This window comes from Triticum dicoccoides, chromosome 2A (genome assembly GCF_002162155.2).
Source record: "Triticum dicoccoides isolate Atlit2015 ecotype Zavitan chromosome 2A, WEW_v2.0, whole genome shotgun sequence".
NCBI lineage: Eukaryota > Viridiplantae > Streptophyta > Magnoliopsida > Poales > Poaceae > Triticum > Triticum dicoccoides.
Window position 1 is genome coordinate 589,999,666 of NC_041382.1, and position 22,768 is coordinate 590,022,433.

Here is a 22,768-nt window from a genome sequence, read left to right on the forward strand (position 1 = left end):
GACAGACGGCCAGGCATAGTACAACGGCTGAACAGGAGAAACCATAATGGGCACACTAAATCAGTTTTCATTCTCAAGTATCAATTCGTGGCTACCTACACCATAATCAAAGTTGCATCACCAACACCTGCCAGCTTGTCCTGGCTATCACATTGTTTTGAATTGCTAACAATATGGCTACAATGCCACAAGGTAAAACTATTATCTTTGATATGGCTGCGGCACCTCAGTGGCTCAACATCACTGGCATCGAAGTTGTGTAAGGTAAACGAAGGAAGGAACATCAGCTAGATGGACAGGCTCAGCTTCCAGAGATTTCCTTCTCCTTGGCCTTGCACATATCATCTGCCGACTTGATGAACTTCTTGGTCAATTCTTCGACCTGGAGGAAACATAATGTGTAAGATATTTACTACCACACAACATATTCCCTTTGAGAACATTGTTCAGTACTCACTTCTTTCTCGAGTCGCTTTATATCATCCTTTGGCATGCTAGATGAAGATTTCTTTATTGTATCAAGTGCCTGGAAACACAAGGGAAATGCATATATATAATGTAATAATACGAAAGGGCATAAGAGAATCGAAATTGAATCCTAATATTTCAGAGAAACATGAGTAGTCGTGAGGATCAAATGCTAGGACAAGCCGTATATTCAGAAAATACTACAGCATGACAGTGAACATTATACACAAGGAAAACTGTAGAGTAAGAATACAATTATATAGATCAATTTAGTAGTCTTCAGCACCGTTCCCTTCATGAGGTCATAATACTGTCGCATGGTTTTCTAATTCTAACTCTTATAATAGGCCAGAGGACAAGTGGAGTAAGCGCACCCTCTTTCAACAGATATCATATGAGAAATACTACATCATAAAATTCATAGCTCTCTCCTAAATGCAAGTCCCAAAAGAAAACATATACCCGGTGACAATTGCCTGAATGAACCATACAGTGACACTACAAATATCCAACTAAGCCTTCAAAACATCGATCATCATAAATTGAAGAAACGAGAGTAATGTAAAATTACCTTTTGGCGTGCTCTTCTAATACTTTGCTTGAAATCCTCAGCAGATTTAGTAACAACCTTACACATTGCCTATATTCAAGACCAGAAAATTCATTAGTAGTTTCAAGAATAAAAGTGAGATTTAAGCTTAGTTAATCTTACCTGCATAGTCTCTTTCGTCAATCTGCACAGGGACAAATTAAATTAGAAGGCGCAAACAAATTTAAGACCAGAAAGTGCATGTAGTAAAAAAGATGATAAATATGAGTGCAACTTATCGCAAGTTTGTGGACAGTAGTGGACCTAGAAAGTACTCCCTCCGTTCACAAATATAAGATGTTTGGATATTTCAATATGGACTACATACTGACTGAAATGAGCAAACAAATACACTAAAACATGTCTATATACATCCGATTCACAAAAAAGTTAGAACATATTATATTTGTAAATGGAGGGAGTAACTCTTAAATCACTTACAGGTAAGCACAGACCTACGATAAACAATAACAGTAACATTACAATTTACACTTACGGAGGTACAGCTGCAATAATCCTACTGCCGTCAGGGGTTGGATTGATGCCCAATGGAGATGAAGCGATTGCATTCTCAATAGACTTCATTGTCTGTACAACAATTGGTTAGAATCAGTCACAAGAAGTTTAAGAAGTTAAAATCATTGTGCTAAATAACATTTGTAGGGCCTGCAGTAGCATTAGTGGGCACCATTTCTTCGACGCAGAATTCATAGTATATCGCTTGCCAGACCGCTACATCACTAGAGCATATGTCTATTTTTCCCCCACGCGTCGCAGTGACTATCTTGTCATGCTAATAACTTATAGGGATAAGTATATTTTTCATCCCTGAACTCTAGCAAAAGTTCAGAAATCGTCCCTCAACTCCAAAACCACCAAAACTCAGTCCCTCAACTAATTAAACTGGATACTTTTCATCCCTGGTAACGCTTAAGGTGGTTATAGTATGACATGGACCCTGGTTTCGACTAAAATGGGCCATGTAGCCTGGTTTTGACTACTAGCGGGCACCCTGCCGGCTCGCTCTCTCTCATTTTTTGATCCCCTTTCTCACTCACAAAACAGAGCGGGCGGCGGTGGCGATTTAGGCAGCGGCGGTCTGGCCCGGTGGCGACCTACGGACCTAGGCAGGGCAGTGGCTGTCTGCTGCGTACCTGGGCACGGCAGGCGGCGCTCTTGACCCATGAGATCAAGTGACGGCGACGGCGACTTGGGCAGGGGCGCACGGCGAATTGTGGAGCCAGTTCAAGCAGATGGCGTCCTCGGCAAGTTCAAGCCGCAGCTGTACGAGTTGTTGATGCAGAAGGATGAGCTGCTGCTGGAGAAGACTGTTGACTTACAAGTGCAGAAGAAGAGGAATGTGATGCAGTTTGTTGTATTGATGTGTTTCATCACAGCAGTTGTGTACGCTTTCATGATGTATATGTAGGCAATTGAGTACTAATTTGTAGATAAGTCGGTGAGAACTTGAAGTGGTATGTAATCTGACTATGCTAATTTGTCATGGAAAATTCTGTTTGCTGCCACATTGCATGGCAATTGAATGTCCAGCAATTGAGCAATCTGACTATGTGTTGACAGTAATGGTACGCATTAGAAGTGGCTGTGGCAGGAGTGCTCTGCATAGAGCTTGACCATGTGTACGCGCATGAGTTTCTTTCTTCATCCTGGGCAACTCCAACATATGTTCAGCATTTCATTGATAATATATTTTGTCCCAAAACTGGACAGTCCGACAAGGTCTGAACAAAGAAAGTGTATGCCATAGTTTGAATTGAATAAATTGTAGAGAACATAGCTTAACAAAATCTGAATATAACTGAAAATAGTCTAGACATTTCAGAGCGTTGTACTGAATTTAGTTGGACATAGTCTGGACCGAATATAGCTGAACATAGTCTGAACCGAATATAGCTGAACAAGCTCTATGTCAGACTAAAACCACCTTAAGTGTTACCAGGGACGAAAAGTATCCGGTTTAATTAGTTGAGGGACTGAGTTTTAGTGGTTTTGGAGTTGAGGGACTTATAAATAACTCATTAAGGTTAGGACCAAACATAGCACACACATTTTTCCCCGAACACGAAAGCATACATGAAATTATGGCATTGCGGGCTCCTGCACGTGATGCACCAAAGTGGTATCAAAATGTATTAATTTGTCAGATTTACTATCTATATAATGAAGAAAGGCTCTTACATTAGGATCATAGGGCATCACTGATAGGGTATGCGAATCTAGGACAGAAACAACAGCAATACGACTCAGTCCAACTTTAACATCCCCAGTTTCCACCATGATGTGGTCAAGCATGCCTGCAGAATACATCGGTTACATCAACAGCATTGGCCAGCAGAAACAATGACACAATGAAGATGCAAATCATAATTATACCAGGAGAAGCTCTCCCTGTCCGAAGTTTACTCAGCTCTCGCGACAGCGCAACGACGGCAGTGTCCATTTGTGCAGTCGCGGCCGATTTGACAGTCGGCCCGATATCAGGAGCGGCCTCAACGGTATCACTTCGACTATCATTCTCTAGGCAATGACCAAGAAGCAAGAATATCAAGTCTCTGATTACATCCCTATAATGATCCATCCCACAAGGTAATTGCAGTGCACTGATTTAAGAATTACGGAATCGAATAGAGAAGACCTAACAAGGAACAAACAAAACATAGTGGCCTTCTACCAAACAGCATCTAAGGGGCAAGGTGAGTCGAGGAGGGCGGGTGCGGCAACTTACTCGATTTCTTCCCTTTCGCGAAGCCCCTCCGGATCTCAAGGAGGAAAAAGTGCGTGGTGGGCAGGTTTCTTGCGGCGGCAAGGGATCCGGCGGTCGGTAGGCGGTGGACGGAGGTGGAAGCAGAGGAGGCGGCGGCGGCGCGCAGGGTGCGGGCGGCGACTGCGGCGCCTCGCCGCAGGAGGAGCGCCATGAGGGTTCTGACAAGAAGGGGTCTATAGAGGACTCGGGGTTCTACGGGCTCCGTCAGCAAGCGGCGGCGGCGGCGGAGGCGAGAAGGGTTTTGTACTTTCGATGGGTTTTACTGCTTTGGGGGAGAAATACAGGCTTCGACCACTGCCCTCTTAGGCCCTTAGTTGGACCAGCCCACTCGTGTGAAGTAACTGGCCTCGTTGATTCCCAGGATTCTCAAAAGAGGGAAATACATTTCCCTAAAAAAAAGGAAAAATACACGATCACAATGAAATGTTCATTTGAATTCGATAGGATTAGCAAAGAGTATTTCACAGAAGAAACAAATAAGTTCTAAAAAGAGATTGAAGTGGTTGCTGGATTTCCTATAACATATAGTACAAATGATTCCTTAGGAAAAACAATCCTATATAAGATTTAATCCTATGATTAAACGACCAACATAGCAAAGTTCCTAAGGATTCTAATCCTCCAAAAATTCTATGAAATTCTTTTGATTCAAGTATGTTGTGTCATTAACCATAGCTTGCCATCTATGGAGTTAAAGACAATATATTCCTACACTGAAAACATTAAATTCGAAATTTGTTTGACACTTTTGCAGAAAAACACAGAAAAAACCGAGATTTAAACCCGTTTTTCTGGTCCCTCCCAAAAAAAATCGAAATTGAGAAAAAAAATGTTCAGACCCCATGCAACGTGTATTTTGACTTAATTAGTTGTTCGGATAGACATATAGTAAAGTATATATCTATAATTTGTGCAACCAATAGTAAGTAGTATAATGGTTAGGATCCCACTCGTGCAACGTAATTTATCGAGTTCGAAACCTGAATAGCTCACTGTTTTTGATTATGTTCAGTTAGCTGACGTGGAGAGTTAACGGTAAATAACGGAAATGTAGTCAAATGTATACCTCGAGTACAAGTTTATGCATCAAAAATGTAATTAGCTCATAATAATAATACTAAGTAGTCCGCGACGTCAGCAGTCACCACTACCTCCGACGAAATGGTGGTATAGGTAGTGGCGGAGCTTGATGAAGATTGGTGAGGGGGCAAAGAAGACAACTTATGCATAAACTCTAAGAAACCATGGATATTTAAATCAATAATCAAGGATACACTTAAGACTTTTTATAGAGTATGAGGGAAGGGGGGAGGGGGCTATGCCCCCCCTTGCCCTCATGAAACTCCGCCATTGGGTATAGGTGATGGACATGACAATGGCGAGTGTTAACAGAACCATCACATACTCCCTCCATTCCGCAATGTAGTGCTTCCTCTATCCCCATGCTTCAATTTTGACCGGAGATTTAACTACCAAGACCGATTGTGGCGGGAGCAAAAATTATATCAGTGAATTCGTATTCGAAAGAAGTTTTCAATTATATATTTTTTTCTCCCGCCGCAGATGGTCTCGTTAGTTAAATTTATGGTCAAAGTTGGACCTCGGGAAGCGCGGACGCACTATATTTTGGAATGGAGGGAGTACCATTCAAACCTGGGATCTGCGAGAAGAAGAACTCAACGATGTCGTAGATGGCAATGTACAGTGTCGTGGAAGAACTTCTGCAATGACCCATGTGCCCTTCCTTGTGGAAGCATCCCGCCTCCTTGATCGCTCTGTTCATCGGCAACACATATGAAATCCAGCAAAAAGGGCATGAAGATTGGCAAGATACAACAGGTAGCAAGTCGTGGTGGAGTCTGAATTAGTTTAGTTCCTTACAACATACTGACGGAGGCGACGATGGTAATGCCGATGGCGAAGCCGACTAGGTTGACGAACTGAATGGAGCCGCAGAGTTTCACCATGGACCCACCAAGGGCGGTGCTTTCATGACCTGGCCCACATCTGGTCGTCGGCCCAAGGCTACCGGAGGAAACAGACGTTTGGCCCGGGAGCTGGAGTCCCAAAAGCTGGCACAAACCAAGGGAACTAAGGAACAAATAGGCACGAAGACGTCAGCTCCTAATCGGCGTTGTTGGCGCCGGTTGCATCCTCGCCAGTTCCCCCCTGGTCCCTCGATCGATCGCCGTTGACTTTGGAAAAGGAAAAAAAAGGGGGGAAATCAGGAATTAAAAAATGTTCATGGATGCACAAAAATCACAAACTTCAAAAAAGTTCACGAATTTGAGGAAAAAATCAATAATTTTGGAAAAAGAAATTGAAAAAATATTGGAAAGAGGTTAATCAAATTTGGAAAAGTTCATAGATCTTGAAAAAAGTTTATCATTTTTAAAAAATTCATCGAATTTGAAAAAATGTTCAAAAACTTGAAAAAATCATCGATCTTGAAAAATTTCATCGAATATGAAAAAAATCAAAATTGAAAATTCATTGATATTGGAAAAAATTCATTGAATTTGAAAAAAAATCATTGATTTTGCAAAAAGTTCATCTAATTTGGGGAAAAATCATCGTATCTGAAAAACGTACATCAAATTTGGAAAAGTTCATCAATTTTGAAAAAAAAATCTTTGAGTTTGGAAAAAATCATCAATTTTGAAAAGAAAATTCACACATTTAGCAAAAGGAAAAAGGAAAAAACAAACAAAGAAAAGAAAAGAAAAAAGCCGAACGAAACCGTTCCAAGAAAAAACAAAAAAACTGTAAGGAAACACAAAGATGAGGTGGCTGAGTTGGTTAGCGCGGCGTGCATATCTACTACCCCTATAAAAGCACGAAAGGGCGGAGAACCAGTTCATCTTATCCATCAAATCGTGTGATCTGACAGTCTACATTGCTCCAACGTACTAAACATGTTTTATGCTTTAATTACCCACCATGACATTAGCCTGGCCGCTATCCTCTACTGCCTCTTTCAAAGTAAAACAAAACTGTTGCCTCCCGCTAACTAGCCACTAATCCAATGCACGCACGCATCACGCACGTTCTCCCCTGAAAACTAATCCCACTCAAATCACGTCCCCTCGATCTCGATACGATCTGTCTTGGCAAAACGCCTCCACCGCCAGGACGTCCTGCCGGGTCGGCTGCCGCTTCACGCCGGAGGGCGCCGGAGGGGCATGTAGCGCCGCCCGCCGGGAGATGTTGTGGCCGTGTATGAGGACCAGCTGCCGCGGGAGTGGCCGTGTCCGCTGGCAGCCACGCCGGAGGGCGCCATTCGCCGCATCGCCTCCTTGATGTCGGCCAAGAGAGCTCAGGCGCCGCTTGCCGGTGCGGCGACGGAGGTCCTTCCGGTCTCCACGGGGCGCGCATGGCGTCCTCCCCAAGGCGGGAGCAGACGCCATCACAAGGGCCTCTGGAACAGCACCGGTACACGTATATATCAAGACATCGAATTCTTCTCTTTTCTGTTTCGCAAAGATTGCAACTGACACTGTTGTATGTGGTTTTACCTGCAAGTGAAGCTCTGATCCCTTTGTTGGAGTTCATGGAGATGAATGTGTAAGCGCAGTACAGGGTCAACCTTGATAGGGAGGTGCTGGAGATCTTACAAGCTGAATCCAAGGCCGAGCAGGTAATAGATCTACAATAACGTCATACCTGTTAAATTAACCTACGTTTGATGGATCGTTGGTTCATATCTAGGGGATATCAGGATGGATTGGAGTGTTTGTCTCCATTGAATTTTTTGCTGTTTCTGTTGATTTGAACCCTGAAATTGATGCATTTTGTTACCATTATGAAAATAGAAACCGAAGACTGGAGCACAAACTAGCTAGCTTCTTCGTGCATGCTGCTACCTGCTAGCTAGCGACTATAGTTTGCAAATTATGGCCTTGCACTCTGTTTATGTGATGTCTGCATATGTACGAGATGCATGCACTTGCTTGCTGAGTTGCACTCGAGGCGTATTGATTATAAGCCCACACATACAGATTGAAGAATGGCATGAAATGTTACCGTCTGTTGGTGATAGTGCTTTGCATGATTTTAGGACTTAGTGGATACACTGATCTAAATTTGATAGATGTTTCTTATTTAGTTTTTGTTTCAAACGCATGCTTTAATTGATAAACACTGTTACTGAGGAAGGTCTTGTTCCAAATGCACATGCCTTCCATGTTTAACTCTGGACAGAATGAACCGCACTTGCTACAAACAGACTGAACTGAATGTATAGAAATATGTACAGGTTCCCCTATCCCGCTCGCCCCTCCGGCTGATGCATGTCCTCCCCAACAATGGTCCGACCACCCGAGCACGGATCCAACATCTAGCACGTGAATCCTCGCCATCCCCATCCTCAACGAAGCTACAGGGAGCAGATTTTGCGGAATCTACCCTTTTGTGTTACATTTGTTGCCATCCAAATATTTTGCACAAACACCTTAAATTTTGCTGCGTGTGAGCTATTCTAATTTAAATTTACATGACATTTTAATTTCATATTTCGAATTAAGATGCCATGAGCACTTTTGGTTGTGTTAGCTCTACTCCACTTTGTCATTTCTTGATGTTTGGATTGGCCATATCTTAATGTCCATCATTGCTAACATTAGGAATTATATGCACATGAAGCTGAATTACAACATAGAAGACTTTGATGAAGATATACATTTTATATTTAGAAAAGATATGTAAGTCCTTTTATGTTCCCTCAGTAGTTATTCAAGGTACCAAATTTATGAAATTTCAATTGATCAAGGGAGCATTGGTCTAATTTAAAAAAAGATTAGTGGCTTATTTTGTTCACGTATATTTAGATGAGGCGGAGAAAATTTCTTGCTGAGCTTTTATTGTGTGTTGCACGTCCAAACTTATGTAATTAAAACTGTTGTGTTTTTAGTTAGGAATAGATGTATCTCGCTGGCATGAAACTATTTTCGATCTTCAAAACAAGCATTAGTAGAGACGTGCGTTGCACATGCAAGATTACTAGTAACAAGGAAGTCGCAGTTTGAATCACGCCCACGCACGCAGGTGTTTTGCTCGTTAAAAAATAGGGAAAAAGGAAAGATTGGCAACCCAACTAGACGCGGGCACGAGCGCCTGTTTGCGAAAACAGTAGAAACGGGTGCTTGAAGCGTTATATAGGGAATGCCCACGAAGACAGCGTGAGGCATCGTCGAGTTTCTTACTAGACCATTTATCTCTTTCTCTCTGTATCTCCCTCCCCTGATATTCCTCCTATATAAATTGGAATTGACAAGCGAGTGCATCACACTTGGTATGAGTTGACCAGTTAGTCCATTTGTGGTTGGCGGCGACCTAGCATTTCTGCCGTAATTCCTATCTCTCGGTAGGAACTCCAGATCTCGGAGTCAATCTGGCGCCCAAGAGGAAGGGGCCTACGGTGGTGGACGCGAGAATTATGGCAACGATGGAAACCATAGAACAACACGCCTCGGAGACCAACGCCAAGCTCGATGACATCGTGCTGCAACTGCAGGGGCTCAGGGCATCTCCAGCCACGCCCTCAAGAAGGCCTCCCCAAACATTTTTTCTGTGCCGATGCCGAAAAAACGGTCCAGTCGCGCCTTCAGGAACCCGATTTTCACCGGCCTGGGCCGAAAACAGCGCCGGCGGATCCAGGCCGAACCCGGCGCGCTGGGGGCGCCCGGGGGCGCCGGGGCGAACTGTTTTGGCGCGAAAAAGCCACGGGCCAGCCGCGTCAGGGACACGGCGGCTCGTCTCCCCCCAACTGCCTCGGTTCCCGCGGGGAATCAATGGCAAGGCTGCCGCCGGCAGCCTTGCCATTGATTCCTCACGGGCGGCGTGTCTCGGTACGGCGCGCCGACGCCTCCCCTCCCTCGCACGCGTACACACGGGCGCGGAGCGGTTATAAAAGCCGGCGGTTCTCGCCGGTGCCCACACCAGACTCGCCCCTCGCCGCCGCCCAACCCCTCTCTCTCCGTCTCCGTCTTCCTCTCCCGAGCGCCACCGGCAGCCCCTCTCTCTCCCTCTCTACCACCGCCGAGCCCGTCGCCATGGCAGAGTGCTTCCCCGGAGACGAGGCGGCGGCGAACGGCTTCGGCTGCTGTTCGCTCCGCGAACAGGAGTCCTGGCTCCTGTTCCAGGCGAACATGCCGGCACCGCCGGACATGCGCGCCGGGCCGACGGGGTGGCGGCTCAGCGACGGGGGAGTGCCCGTTCCCCCGTTACCCGACGCCGTGGCGAAGCCCACGTACTTCGCCGAGGAGGTCGAGGTCGTGCGCGCCTCCCTGACCGACGACGAGCGCTCCCTCCCCCAGTACGCCGCCGGCAATCACGCGGCTTGGGCGGCGTACTTCCAGCGCCGCCAGCAGCAGCGCCTGGCCTCCACCAACGACGCGCCGGTGGTCGGCGGCGTGAAGAACAGCGTGGGGCGCCACCTGTGGTGGGGCGTCCCGGGCCGCACGCTGGAGGGCGTGCTGACGCACCTCGACGGCGGCAACAACCCGCCGTTGACCTATCCTGCGACGGGGGCCGCCCCGTCGCAACACCGACGCGCATGGGCGCCAAGGAGGTTCGCCTCCTCCTTGTCTTCCTCCTCTCGCTCATCTTCCCACTCCTCCGATTCTCCGGCGCTTCTCGGCGTCAAGGCCGAGCCCGCGGCGGAGACGCCAATCGGTCGGCGTACTCGCAGCGTCGGCATCGTCATCAACGAGGGCGGCCGGCGCACCCCCTCCTCGTCGGCTCCTTCGCGCTTCGTCAAGCCGAAGATGGAGCCCGGGGCTGGCGCCGGTGAAGACGGAGCCGGGGCTGGCGCGGGTGGAGGCGAAGTTTGACGACGACGACGTCACCCTAGAATGGGCGCGCCAGGACTCCATTGCGATGGAGAAGGCGCGCCGGGAGAAGGAGAAGGAATGTCAGCGCGCCGCCCTGCGCCGCTTCGAGGAGCGCCGACGCGGCCGCGTTGAAGACGGGGTCGTCGTCTTATGCGACAGCGACGACGACGCGCCGCCGCCAGTCCGCCATGGTGACGCCGGGCAGAGGTCCAGCAGGGGCGCCCGCGTCAAGGAGGAGAAGGCCGACGACGACGATGGCGGCGACGGCGGCGACGACTTCAGCCCTTTTCTTTTTTAGATTAGGTTAATGTAATAAAAATGCGCGAATTTCACCGAAATTTGCCATGTTTGGCCGAAATTTAACTAGTTTTTATCATAACTTCGCCGAACGGTCCTTTTCTTTTAAATACGCGCCTGGGGGCGGCCCTGGGGGCCGACGGCTGGGGACCGACTTGCCCCCAGGGCCATTTTTTGCGCCGGCTCACCCCCAGGCGGCGCTTTTAGACGCCCCCTGGGGGGCCAACGGCTGGAGATGCCCTCACAGACTGGATGTAGACGATGGATTCAAAGTCGAAGACACTGGCCGCATCGGGCCCCTCCTACAACTACACGCGGAGGACGTGTCGTTGCATCTGGGGGCACTCGAGTTAGCCTCCCAGCGACCAGCCGATCCAGCGCCATGCCTCCCACCGTCGTCATGCATGCTGATAGAGCTGACCGTCCCAACAGGCACGACAGGCTACATCTTCCAAGGAGGCAATTCTGGGGAATCCTCGATTCCCCGATCTGCCTCTGGCTAACGGTATGCCTACGCATATGTCTCCAACGTATCTATAATTTATAAAATATTCATGCTATATTTACATGAGTTCTATATGGTTTTGGTGCATTTTTATACTATTTTCATGGACTAACATATTAATCTAGTGGCCAGTGTTAGTTGTTGTTTTCTGCTTGTTTTTGGTTTCTAGAAAATCCATACCAAACGAAGTCCAAACACGATGAAAATTTTTGATGATTTTTTTCTGAAAGGCAAGAGACTCAAGAAGTTTTGGGGGAGCACCAGAAGACTCATAGGGGCCCACAAGGTAGGGGCGCACCCTAGTGCCTTGTGGGCCCCCCGTGACCCCTCCTGGCGTGATTCCAGCGCTGAAAATTCTTATATATTGGAAAAAACCGAAAGTTAACCTAGAACTTCTCATCCGTCGCCGCAAACCTCTGTTCCTAAGCGATCTCATATGGAGGCCTTTCCTGGTACTCTGTCGGAGGGTGAAGCCATCACTAGAGGCCATCTTCAGCATCCCCGCGGCCTCCATGATGGTGAAGGAGTAGTTCACCCTTGGGGCTGATGCTATGTAGCAGTAGCTATGTATTTGATCTCTCGCTCTCGTGTTCTTGATTTGGCAAGATCTTGATGTACCATGAGCTTTGTTAATATAGTTAGATCATACAGTGTTCTTTCATTTCTATCTTTTGCCGTGATAATTGAGTCATACTCTTTGAAGTTCTTTGTGTTGGATTGAATATTATGAATCTGAAATTGTTTGATTCATATCAAATAATTAACTCGCGGATACTCGTGGTAACATTGGGGTATCAAAGATGACATTAGAGTTGATTGATGTGTATCATATGGTTCTATTGTAGTATGATCTCTAGGGCTATTTGTGTCACTTAGGGATGGCTCAATAGATTGATTGGAAAGATAACTTTGGGTGGTTTTGCTAGCTACAATAATTTCATCTTATTGTTGATAAGAACTTTGAAGTGACTCTTTATCGCATGTTGAGGGATTATTATGCGATTCAATTATGTTAGTACTATTGAGAAATCGCAGTAGTGTAAGTATGAACCCTAGGCCTTGTTTCCAAGCATTGTAATACCGCTGTGCTCATTTTTATCACTTGCTACCTTGCTGTTTTTTATCATTTTAGATTACAAAAATCTATATTTACTATCCATATTATACTTGTATCACCATCTCTTCACCAAACTAGTGCATCTATACAATTTACCATTGTACTGTGTGTGTTGTGAACATAAGAGATTTCTTGTACTTCCTCTATTCACTTTTATAAGACGTTTTAGACAGCTCAAATTGAATTGTTTTGGGTGTTATCTTAAATGTCTAAACGGTCTTATAAAAGTGAACGGAGGGAGTAATTAATTGCATGATTGCTTGAGAGAGACTATCTTCATCCTACACCTTCATGGATTGTTACTTTAGGCCATCCACTCGAGGGAAATTTGTTGTTGTCCAAAACTCTGCGTTTGGAGGCCCAATAAAGCCTACAAGAATAAGCTGTATAGTAGACATCACCTACTCATGACCATCATCTGTTCGATACCGAGCCTCCCTCTAGCGAGCGCCATAGTCACTACACACATCATCCTCACGTTGGAAGTATATGTAAAATTGATTTTCGTAAGTTTGATGGGGACGATTATCAAGTGCAGCTAGATAATTGTGAGCTCTATTTTGAGATTTATGGGGTTTCGGAGCAAATGAAGGTGAAATTCGTCACTCTAAATTAAGTAGGCAATGCTACGCTCCACCTCAAATTAGTCCACAATGGTATGAAATTTCACTTGTGGGAGGAGTCGTGCACTGTAGTTCGCTGTAGGTGAGGCAAAGATAGGCATCAATTTCATATGCGCCAACTATTGGTGCTCACACAAGTAGGATTAGTTAAGGAGTTTTTTCGAAAAGGGGGATTAGTTAAGGAGTACACCACAAAATTTAGCATCATGCGTCATCACATTCTCTTAGTTGATCCCAGTACTCATGAAGTGTTATTTGTTGAGCGTTATTTTGCTAGGCTGTGTCCCGACATTCATTTTGCTGTTAATTTTCATCGTCCTGAGGATATCGATACTACAAGCTACCTGGCTTTGTTTCAGGAAGTGGAATTGCAGAACAAGAAGCTCATGGGGTCTCTGAAGATCTCTGGGCATTCATCCTACAAACACTCTACTGCTACGGCTTTAGAAAAGAACAAGCAAAGTTGCGGTTACTGATGAGAACCACAAGATGTCGAGAAACTTGAAGCATTGAGAGCCTGTCACAAAGCCAAGAATATATGTTTCAAGTGTGGAGATATGTAGTCACAGGACCACAAATGCCTCGATAAAGGCCCAATTCATGTCATGGAGGAATTGCTAGAAATACTATATTTCAATGATCTGCCTGATCCACAACACCTCACAGATTCAAGTTCTGACGAAGAAGTGATGTTGTTGTCATGCTCTTCCACGGCTGCTACACCGGTCAATAGACGTACTATGCGCCTGCGCAGTATGCAAGCATTATGTGCTCATATTAGTGGACTCAAGGGCAAATTATTCTTTCATTGACTCCAAATTGGTTAATACTCTACAATTTCAGTCCCAAGAGATGCCGCCAGCCCGGTATGTTATTGTATAGGAGGTGACACTTTGACAGGTTCCCGGATTATTCCTCAATTTTCTTGGTGGACTCAAGGTTATACTTTTAGTCAGGATGCTAAGGTATTGTCCTTAGGGTGGTATGACCTGATCCTTGGGGGTGACTGCTTGGAAGATCATAGCCCTATGTGGGTTCATTGGCGCCAACGTTCGATGCGTTTCACACATGAAGGGCGACGTCTTGCTTTGCAAGGTATACGGGACAAAAAGATACCTTGTAAATCGTGACCGCAAAGAAACTTCGCGGGCTGATTCGCCAAGGAGCTGTACAACATGGGATTCGGATCCAAGAACTGCAGCAGGATCAAGGTGAGGATCTTATGACCATGGACAATAATGATTCTGCATCTCTGGATACTATGGCTTGCATTTCATAGTTACTAGAGGAGTACAGGGATTTGTTTCAGGCTCCCACTGCCTTACCTCCTCGTTGGCCGCAAGATTATAAGATCAATTTGGTTCCAGGTGCTCAACCTATTAGTGCACACCCCTACCATTGCACTCCACATAAAAAGGATGGAATCAAATGACAGATTCAAGAGATGCTGCGCAATTGTACAATCCGTCTAAGTTCGAGTCCTTTTGCCTCTCCGGTGTTGTTGGTGCGTAAGAATGATGGCTCATGGAGCTTTTGTGTGGACTATCAGTTGTCAAGCCCATTGTGGATGAGCTGTCAGGTGCTCAATGGTTCACCAAACTATATTTACTGCCAGGGTACCATCAGATTCGACTCACTGAAGGGGAGGAGTATAAAACAACCTTTTGCATGCACCAGGGACTATATGAATTCATGGTTATGCCTTTTAGATTGTCGGAAACCCCTGCTACCTTCCAGGGAGTGATGAACTTTGTCTTCGACTATGTGCAAAGGAGTGTTGGTGTTTATGGACAACATACTAGTGTACAACATGTCTCTGGAGGAACATGTCCAACAACTTAGAGTTGTTTTCTCCATATTGAGGGAAAACAAATTGGTCATCAAATTATCCAAGTGTGCCTTTGCTCAGCCCAGATTGGAGTATTTGGCTCATGTTCAATGCACAAGGGGTATCGACAGATCCCAAGAAAATTCAGGCGGTGCAAGCTTGGTCAGTGCCTGCTAATCTCAAGGAACTGCATGGATTTTTAGGTCTCACCGGGCATTATCGCAAATTCATTTGAAATTTGTTTGACACTTTTGAAGAAAAACACGGAAAAATCCAAGATTTAAACCCATTTTTCTGATCCCTCATGAAAAAACCAAAATTGAGAAAAAGAATTGTTCAAACCCCATGCAGCGTGTATTTTCACTTAATCAATTGTTCGGATAGACAATATAGTAAAGTATCTATCTATAACTTGTACAACAAATAGTAAGTACTAGTATAATGATGCGAACCAACCTGTGGTTGGATGGTTAGAAGGACTGTGGTATCCTCAGCCCACCAGAGTTCAAGTCCTGGTGCTCGCATATATTCTTGGATTTATTTCAGGATTTTTGGTGATGCGCATTCACTGAGAGGAGAGGTAATGTATCGAACCACATCGTTGGCCATGTCCCAAAGCCGTGAGGATGTTGTCCGGCGTCGTGTCGCCGAATGCCATGTACGCCATGCATCCGCACAACAGGTAGATCACCGTAGTCACCGCCACGCAAACCGTCGTCGCCTTCGACGGCGCCGCCTTCAAGGTGTCCTGCAGTAGTAGTTATGTATGTAAGGAACAAATTAGCAAACACATCCCCATCCGAGTACAACAATACGCAAATTAACAAAGACATGACAAGTCATTAATTAAGCAAATCGAGATATCTGGACTTGCTTGGATCTCGTGCTGGACGATGGAGAAGGTGTAGGCGTATGCCATGTTTCCAAACGCCTAAAGACTGCATCACCACGATATTGCCGATGATGCCGCCGATGAGGCTGCCCTGCAGTCCCCCCTTCACTAAAATTTTGTTGCAATGTCGTCAATAAATTTCCTTCATTCAAAATTTGACGAGTCTAATTATCACAATAATTTACCTAGACCACATACCTTTGGTTTGCGCAACACCGAGGGAGATTCTGATGGTGGTATAGGCAGTGGCGGAGCTTGATGAAGATACACTTAAAAAAATTCCTAGAGTATGGGGGGGGGGGGCATGGCCCCCTGCCCCTCATGAAGCTCCGCCACTGGGTATAGGTGAAGGACATGACGGCGGCGAGGGTTAACAACCATCACATACCATCCAGGTCTGGGATCTGCGAGAAGATCTAAACGATGCCGTAGATGGCAATGTACAGTCTCGTGTAAGAACTTCTGCAATGGCCCATGTACCCTTCCTTGTGGAAGCATCCCGCCTCTTTGATCGCTCTGTTCGTCAACAACACATACTAAATCCAGCGAAGAGGGCATGAAGATTGACAAGATACAAAAGGTAGCAAGTCGTGGTGGAGTGTGATTTAGTTTAGTTCCTTACAACATACTGACGGAGGCGGCGATGATAATGCCGATGGCGAAGCTGAAGCCGACTAGGTTGGCAAACTGAATGGAGCCGCACAACTTCACCATGAGCCAAAGTCGAATCCTGATTAGTGCACTGTTTTGGTTATGTTCAGCTCTTCAGTTACCACAGACCCACACGCAAGCATGGAACATGGCCCCGAAGCTCGATGTAAGCGAAGATAGGCTAGGAAATCACCTCGTAGGTGCCGACCAGGTGGAAGGCCATAGCGTTGGCCATGTCCACCAGCTAGAAGAGCTCATAGAAGCCAAAGTCGTGAGGATGTTGTCCGACGTCGTGTTGACGAACGCCATGTACCCCATGCATCCACACAACAGGTAGATCACCGTAGTCACCGCCACGCTCACCGTCGTCGCCTTCTTCATCACCTTCGCCTCTGACGGCGCCACCGCCTTCAAGGTGTCCTGCAGTAGTAATTATGTATGTAAGGAACAAATCAACAAACACATCGCCATCCGGGTACAACAATAAGCAAATTAACAAAGACATGACAAGTCATTAATTAAGCAAATCGAGATATCTGGAATTGCTTGGATCTCGTGCTGGACGATGGAGAAGGCGTAGGCGTATGCCATGTTTCCAAACGCCTAAAGATTGCATCACCGCGATATTGCCGATGACGCTGCCGGTGAGGCTGCCCTGTAGTCCCCCCTTCACTGAAATTTTGTTGCAATGTCGTTAATAAATTCCCTTCATTCAACATTCGACGAGTCTAATTATCACAATAATTTACCCAGACCACATACCTTTGGTCTGCGCAACGCCGAGGGAGATTCTGATAGTGGTATAGGCAGTGGCGGAGCTTGATGAAGATTGTTGATATGGCTAATTAGAGTTGGGGGAGCGAAGAAGACAAAATATGCATAAACTCTGAGAAATCATGGATATTTAACACAATAATTAGGGATACACTTAAAAAATTCCTAGAGTATGGGGGGAGGGGGGCATGGCCCCCTGCCCCTCATGAAGCTCCGCCACTGGGTATAGGTGAAGGACATGACGGTGGCGAGGGTTAACAACCATCACATACCATCCAGACTTGGGATCTGCGAGAAGATCTAAATGATGCCGTAGATGGCAATGTACAATCTCGTGGAAGAACTTCTGCAATGGCCCATGTACCCTTCCTTGTGGAAGCATCCCGCCTCTTTGATCGCTCTGTTCGTCAACAACACATACTAAATCCAGCGAAGAGGGCATGAAGATTGACAAGATACAAAAGGTAGCAAGTCGTGGTGGAGTGTGATTTAGTTTAGTTCCTTACAGCATACTGACGGAGGCGGCGATAGTAATGCCGATGGCGAAGCCGAAGCCGACTAGGTTGACAAACTGAATGAAGCTGCACAACTTCACCATGGACCCACCAAGGGTGGTGTTGTCATGACCTGGCCCACATTTGGTCATCGGCCCAAGACTACCAGAAGAAACAAACGTTTGGCCCGGGAGCCGGAGTCCCAAAAGCTGGCACAAAGCAAGCGAGCGAACAAAAAAATAGGCACAAAGATGGCAGCTCCTAATCGGCGCTGTTGGCGCTGGTTGCCGATCCCGGCGCTCACACATGCACGATTGTGGACCGACCCAGATTGCTCAATCGCATCCTTGTGAGTTCCCCCTGGCCGCTCGATCGGTTTGGACTAGTGTCTGTTGACTTTGGAAAAAGAAAAGGAAAAATATAAAAAGGAAAAAAATGGGAATTCAAAAATGTTCACGGATGTAAAAAAGTACAAACTTCAAAAAGTTCACAAATTTGAGAAAAAATCAATGGTTTTGGAAAACGTTCATCGATTTTGAAAAAAGGTTAATCAAATCTGAAAAAATCATAAATCTTGAAAAACAAATTCATCGATTTTTTTTAAAAGTTCATCCATTTGAAAAAAAGTTCAACAAATTTAAAAACAAAATCATCGATCTTGAAAAAGTTCATCAAATTTGAAAAATAGTTCATCAAATTTGAAAAAAGATTGTCGATCTTAGAAAGCGTTCATCGAATGTGAAAAAAGGTTAATCAATTTTGAAAAAGTTCATCGAATTTGAAAAAAGTTCATCATATCTGAAAACAGTACATCAAATCTGAAAAAGTTCATCAATTTTTTTAAAAAATAATCATCAAGTTTGAAAAAAAGTTCATTAATTCTAAAAAAAATTCACGTATTTAGAAAAAAGAAAAAAAAGCCATTCCAAGAAAAAAGAAAAGGCCGAACGAAACCGTTCCAGAAGAAAGAAAAAAGAAAGAAGAAAACAAATAAAAAGTTGTAAGCAAACTCAAAGACGAGGTGGCTGAATTGGTTAGCACAACGAGCATGTAACCAGGAAGTCGTGGTGTGAATCACGCCCACACACGCAGGTTTTTTGCTCGTTAAAAAACAGGCAAAAAAGAAAGATGGACGGCCCAACTAGACGCGCGTGCAAGTGCCCGTTTGCGAAAATAATAAAACGGGCGTCTGAAGCGCCAAATAGGGAATGCCCATGAAGGTAGCGTGAGGCGTCGTTGAGTTTCGATAGAACTAGACCATTTTCACCTTTCTCTCTGTATCTCTCCCTCCATTGATCTGCGTCCTCTATAAATTGGAATTAGCAAGAGTACATCACACTTGGTATGAGTAGTCTCGCCGATCAACCTCAGGGGAAGAGTGACCCGTTAGTCCATTTGTGGTTGGCGGCGACCTAGTGTTACTGCCGTAATTCCTATCTCTCGGCTGGAACCGCAGATCTCAGAGTCCATCTGGCGCCCAAGAGGAAGGGGCCTACAGTGGTAGTGGCGAGAATTGTGGTGGCGATGGAGACCATAGATCAGCACGCCTCTGAGACCAACGCCAAGTTCGACGGCATTGTGTCGCAACTGTAAGGGCTCATAGCCTAGATGCAGACGTTGGATTCGACGTCGAAGACGCTCGCCCTATCGGCCTCCCTCCTGCAACTACATGTGGAGGACGCGTCCTCGTATCTGGGAGCGCTCTAATTAGCCTCCTTGCGACCAGCGGATCTAGCCGGTTCTAGCGCCACGCCTCCCACAATCATCATTTCAGTGTATCAGGTAGTTTTTTTTTAATTCAAACATACAATCACTCTTAGATGAGAGAGGATCTTCAAGAGTCTCAACAGGTAAATTTTTCCCTAATAATAATAAAGGAAAATTTTACCGTCATCCGGCAGATCATAGTGGCCGCGTCCGTCACCTCCGATGCAGGACACGCGTCCAATGGCTTGCATGCTGTTCTTTATTGAACACGCTTCCGAAACAAAGCTATGTTTCAGAAACATATGCGGTGTTGCAATGACTTAACAGGTCTAGTTTCGCAACAAAACCTCTATTGTGGAAATTTTCTGCAACAAGACCTCAGTTGCAGAAAAAGTTGCAACAAAACCCTAGTTATAAATTATTATTATTTTGCAACAAAACGAACCGTTGCAAAAAAACTCTGCAACAAGACCTATGTTGCAGAAATAATTCTGCAACAAGATATGTGTTGCAGTACTGGAGACGCGCTCAACTCACTTGATGCGGCAAATCCGACGGCTCGCGAGCCAGCTGATCTTTTAAAGATACCAGCCAGCGGACGCGTAGCACTTCCCTAATCTATTCCTAATTTTTTTAATAATAAAACACGGATTGACTCCGTGGATTCACCATCACAATACGCTTTCTTTCTGTAAATTTACGCTTTCACCAATTTATAAAATATATAAGCGAGGTGGTACTAATTCGGGGAACCACTTCGTGTGCATCAAACGATCCAAACAATACCCGCCCGTGCGCTTCGGCCCAGTAAATCAGGCCCACATGCCCGTTTGCAGCCCAACAAATAATGGCGCAACCACCCGAGCTAGCTCTCCCTCTCCTCCCGATCTCAGCCGCCACGAGGCGACCGACCCCGGCGACGCTCGATCCGGTGCTGCACCGGCCGCCGGTCGACGCCGGCGAGGATTTGTGCCCTCTCCCGACCCACGTCTCTCTCTCGCGAAATAGGATTGGGCGCCGCCGCCGTTTTCCTGGTTGAAGGCGGCCAGAGCGCCGCACGGGAGGCCTTTGTCGAGCGAAGCCCTGGATCACGGCGTTCCCGCGGAGGGACAGGGCGGCGGATTCGAGGATGGGCGCGGCAGGCGGAGCTCTGCCCTCCTTTGTCTTCTCCCATCGAGCGCTGGATCGAAGAAGCATCAGCTCCCCCCACCTCCATCCCGTCTCCTCTCCTACATCGGCCACACCACGCCGCGCTCGTGGAGCGGAGTCGCAGAAGCACGACGCCGACTGCGGCGGAGTGAGGAGAGCTCGTCCGGTCGTCTTGTCCCCAAGGTAGGATCAGGCCCAACCTCCACGCCACCAGCTCCACCCCATATCTCTTGCCTTTCAGGTTAGTTTCAGGTCCGCTTAAAAGTTTCAGGTTAGCTCATCTAAAAAGCAGTTTCAGGTTAGTCTGCGTAATTTAGTTACAAGTGTTATTTGGTTGACTGTCGTTGTTACTTATCCGATCTGAATCTAAAGGTTCCATATTTCTGACAAAACAATGGCTGATTTGCTAGCTGTAGAGCGCAAGCTAAATGATACAGGCTCTGCTGTGAAAACCAACGGGTCTCTTCTTTTACAAGCTTTTGCTACAGTTGAATTACTCAATATGTGTGTGTTTTATATCATCTGGTGATCAAGTTTTAATGTATCTTGATGAAATGTAGACCTTTGTAACATATTTGCACCTTTGGAGTAACATATGATGTCCTTTATCAGTATGGCTGATCCTTCGCCCTTATTTCCTTTACTTGTTGATATGTGTCTGCTGGAACAAGCTGGATCAATGGTGCCTTCAGCAAAGTCGCCGAGGCTGGTCATGTTGCCGGCTCAAGAACCAACAGAAAAGTTCCAGATAGTTGTGTCAAATATATCAGCCAAAGTAAGTCAATAATAAATTTTACTTGGTAAACTAATGACCAGAAAGATAATCAGTGCCATTAAAGACATGTAAAAACACTAAAGAGCTGCATTCTGCACTTATTGTGTAGTCCAAACTGCGATGAAGCAGAACTTTATTTGCATTATGGTCAATAGGCATGCCCAGTAAACATACCTTTGAAACATCCTCTTGCTGCTGCCAGTGCACACATGATTCTCAAGTTTGGGAGCTAACCGATCATAGTTCTAGCGTTAGGTGCTACTCTCTTCCCCTGAACATTAGCAAGCTAACATCATATTCTTGCCTGCAGATAGTAGAGCCAGTCCTGATCCCTGATTAGAATTCAATCATAAACTCCCAATTAAGAGATAAACACCCAGCAAGGAATAGGGACCTGCTGTTGTTGCTTGAGCTTGTTGAGTTTGTTCTTGGAGCTCCTGTTCCTCGGGAAAATCTGTTGGAAACCTTGAGCAAGCATCTAATGTTGGCTGTGTCATCAAGCTTTGGCTTGTAACTGTGTATTTCTCTCCTTCTCATCTCCTTCTTTGAGGAGGTTTATTTTCAGGGAGTCTTGACAGATTTGGTAGAGGATCCAAATTTTCTTTAGAATTTTAGAACCACTATCCTTTTTAGTGTCGGTGTTCAATTGATTATAGATGATAGTGACATTTTGGACCATGGTCCTGGTTCGGTGTGGTTTCATGATTGTCATACAGTACACTAAATTTTCTGAGTATTGCACAAACCTGAGTAAATATGGGTCGAGGTAATCTAACCTTATACTACATATTCAATTAATACACGTTCTTATTGAAAAAGATATACCAAATACCATTTTGTAATTGATAGCACACTTTTAAATAATGGACATAACAATTAGCTTTCCTTGTAGTGAAGAACAACTGTGTTTGCACATACAATTTTCACTTAATTTGAGGACATGTCCAATTTTTCTCCCGTTGCAATGCACAGGCATATGTACTAGTAATAATAATAAAACACGGGTTGAGTCTCTCGGATTCACGGTCGCGTCCTTTTACACAAAGGCCCCTGTGATTTTTAGGATTTAAAGCCACCGTCCCTACTTTAGTTAGTCCAAAAAAACATTTCGTCTTTTTTATTTTTATTACAGCAGCAGAGGACGAGCGGGAGGCGGCGCTCAGCGGCTGAGGATCAGTAGCAGAGAAGCGGCAACAGCGCCACGACGCGTCGCAAAGAGGAGGATCCAAGGCGCGGCCATGGCAGCATGTGCAGCTAGAAAGAGAGAGAGATGCGTGGGAGCTC

The 22,768-nt window shown here is 45.6% G+C and overlaps 2 protein-coding genes and 1 long non-coding RNA gene across 3 annotated transcripts; 1 reads left to right on the plus strand and 2 right to left on the minus strand.

Annotated features, from left to right (window-relative positions):
* Window positions 1-29: 29 nt before the first annotated feature.
* LOC119355559 (ribosome-recycling factor-like) lies at window positions 30-4,114 on the minus strand. The gene is made up of 8 exons (XM_037622378.1): window positions 3,804-4,114; window positions 3,452-3,595; window positions 3,257-3,372; window positions 1,554-1,645; window positions 1,181-1,202; window positions 1,040-1,108; window positions 458-526; window positions 30-382 (listed from the first exon to the last, which is right to left on the minus strand). Exons 1-8 carry the CDS (start codon window positions 3,991-3,993, stop codon window positions 302-304), a joined length of 783 nt encoding a protein of 260 aa, XP_037478275.1. The 5' UTR covers window positions 3,994-4,114; the 3' UTR covers window positions 30-301.
* Window positions 4,115-15,933: 11,819 nt separating this feature from the next.
* Window positions 15,934-17,193, minus strand: LOC119359644. The gene is made up of 4 exons (XR_005172611.1): window positions 16,779-17,193; window positions 16,557-16,664; window positions 16,133-16,450; window positions 15,934-16,042 (listed from the first exon to the last, which is right to left on the minus strand). It is a non-coding gene; the product is annotated as an uncharacterized LOC119359644 (long non-coding RNA).
* Window positions 17,194-20,213: 3,020 nt separating this feature from the next.
* Window positions 20,214-21,980, plus strand: LOC119355560. Its single transcript, XM_037622379.1, has 3 exons — window positions 20,214-20,892; window positions 21,381-21,484; window positions 21,795-21,980. The coding sequence occupies exons 1-3, from the start codon at window positions 20,690-20,692 to the stop codon at window positions 21,818-21,820; spliced, it is 333 nt and encodes a 110-aa protein (XP_037478276.1). The 5' UTR covers window positions 20,214-20,689; the 3' UTR covers window positions 21,821-21,980.
* The last annotated feature ends 788 nt before the right edge of the window (window positions 21,981-22,768 follow it).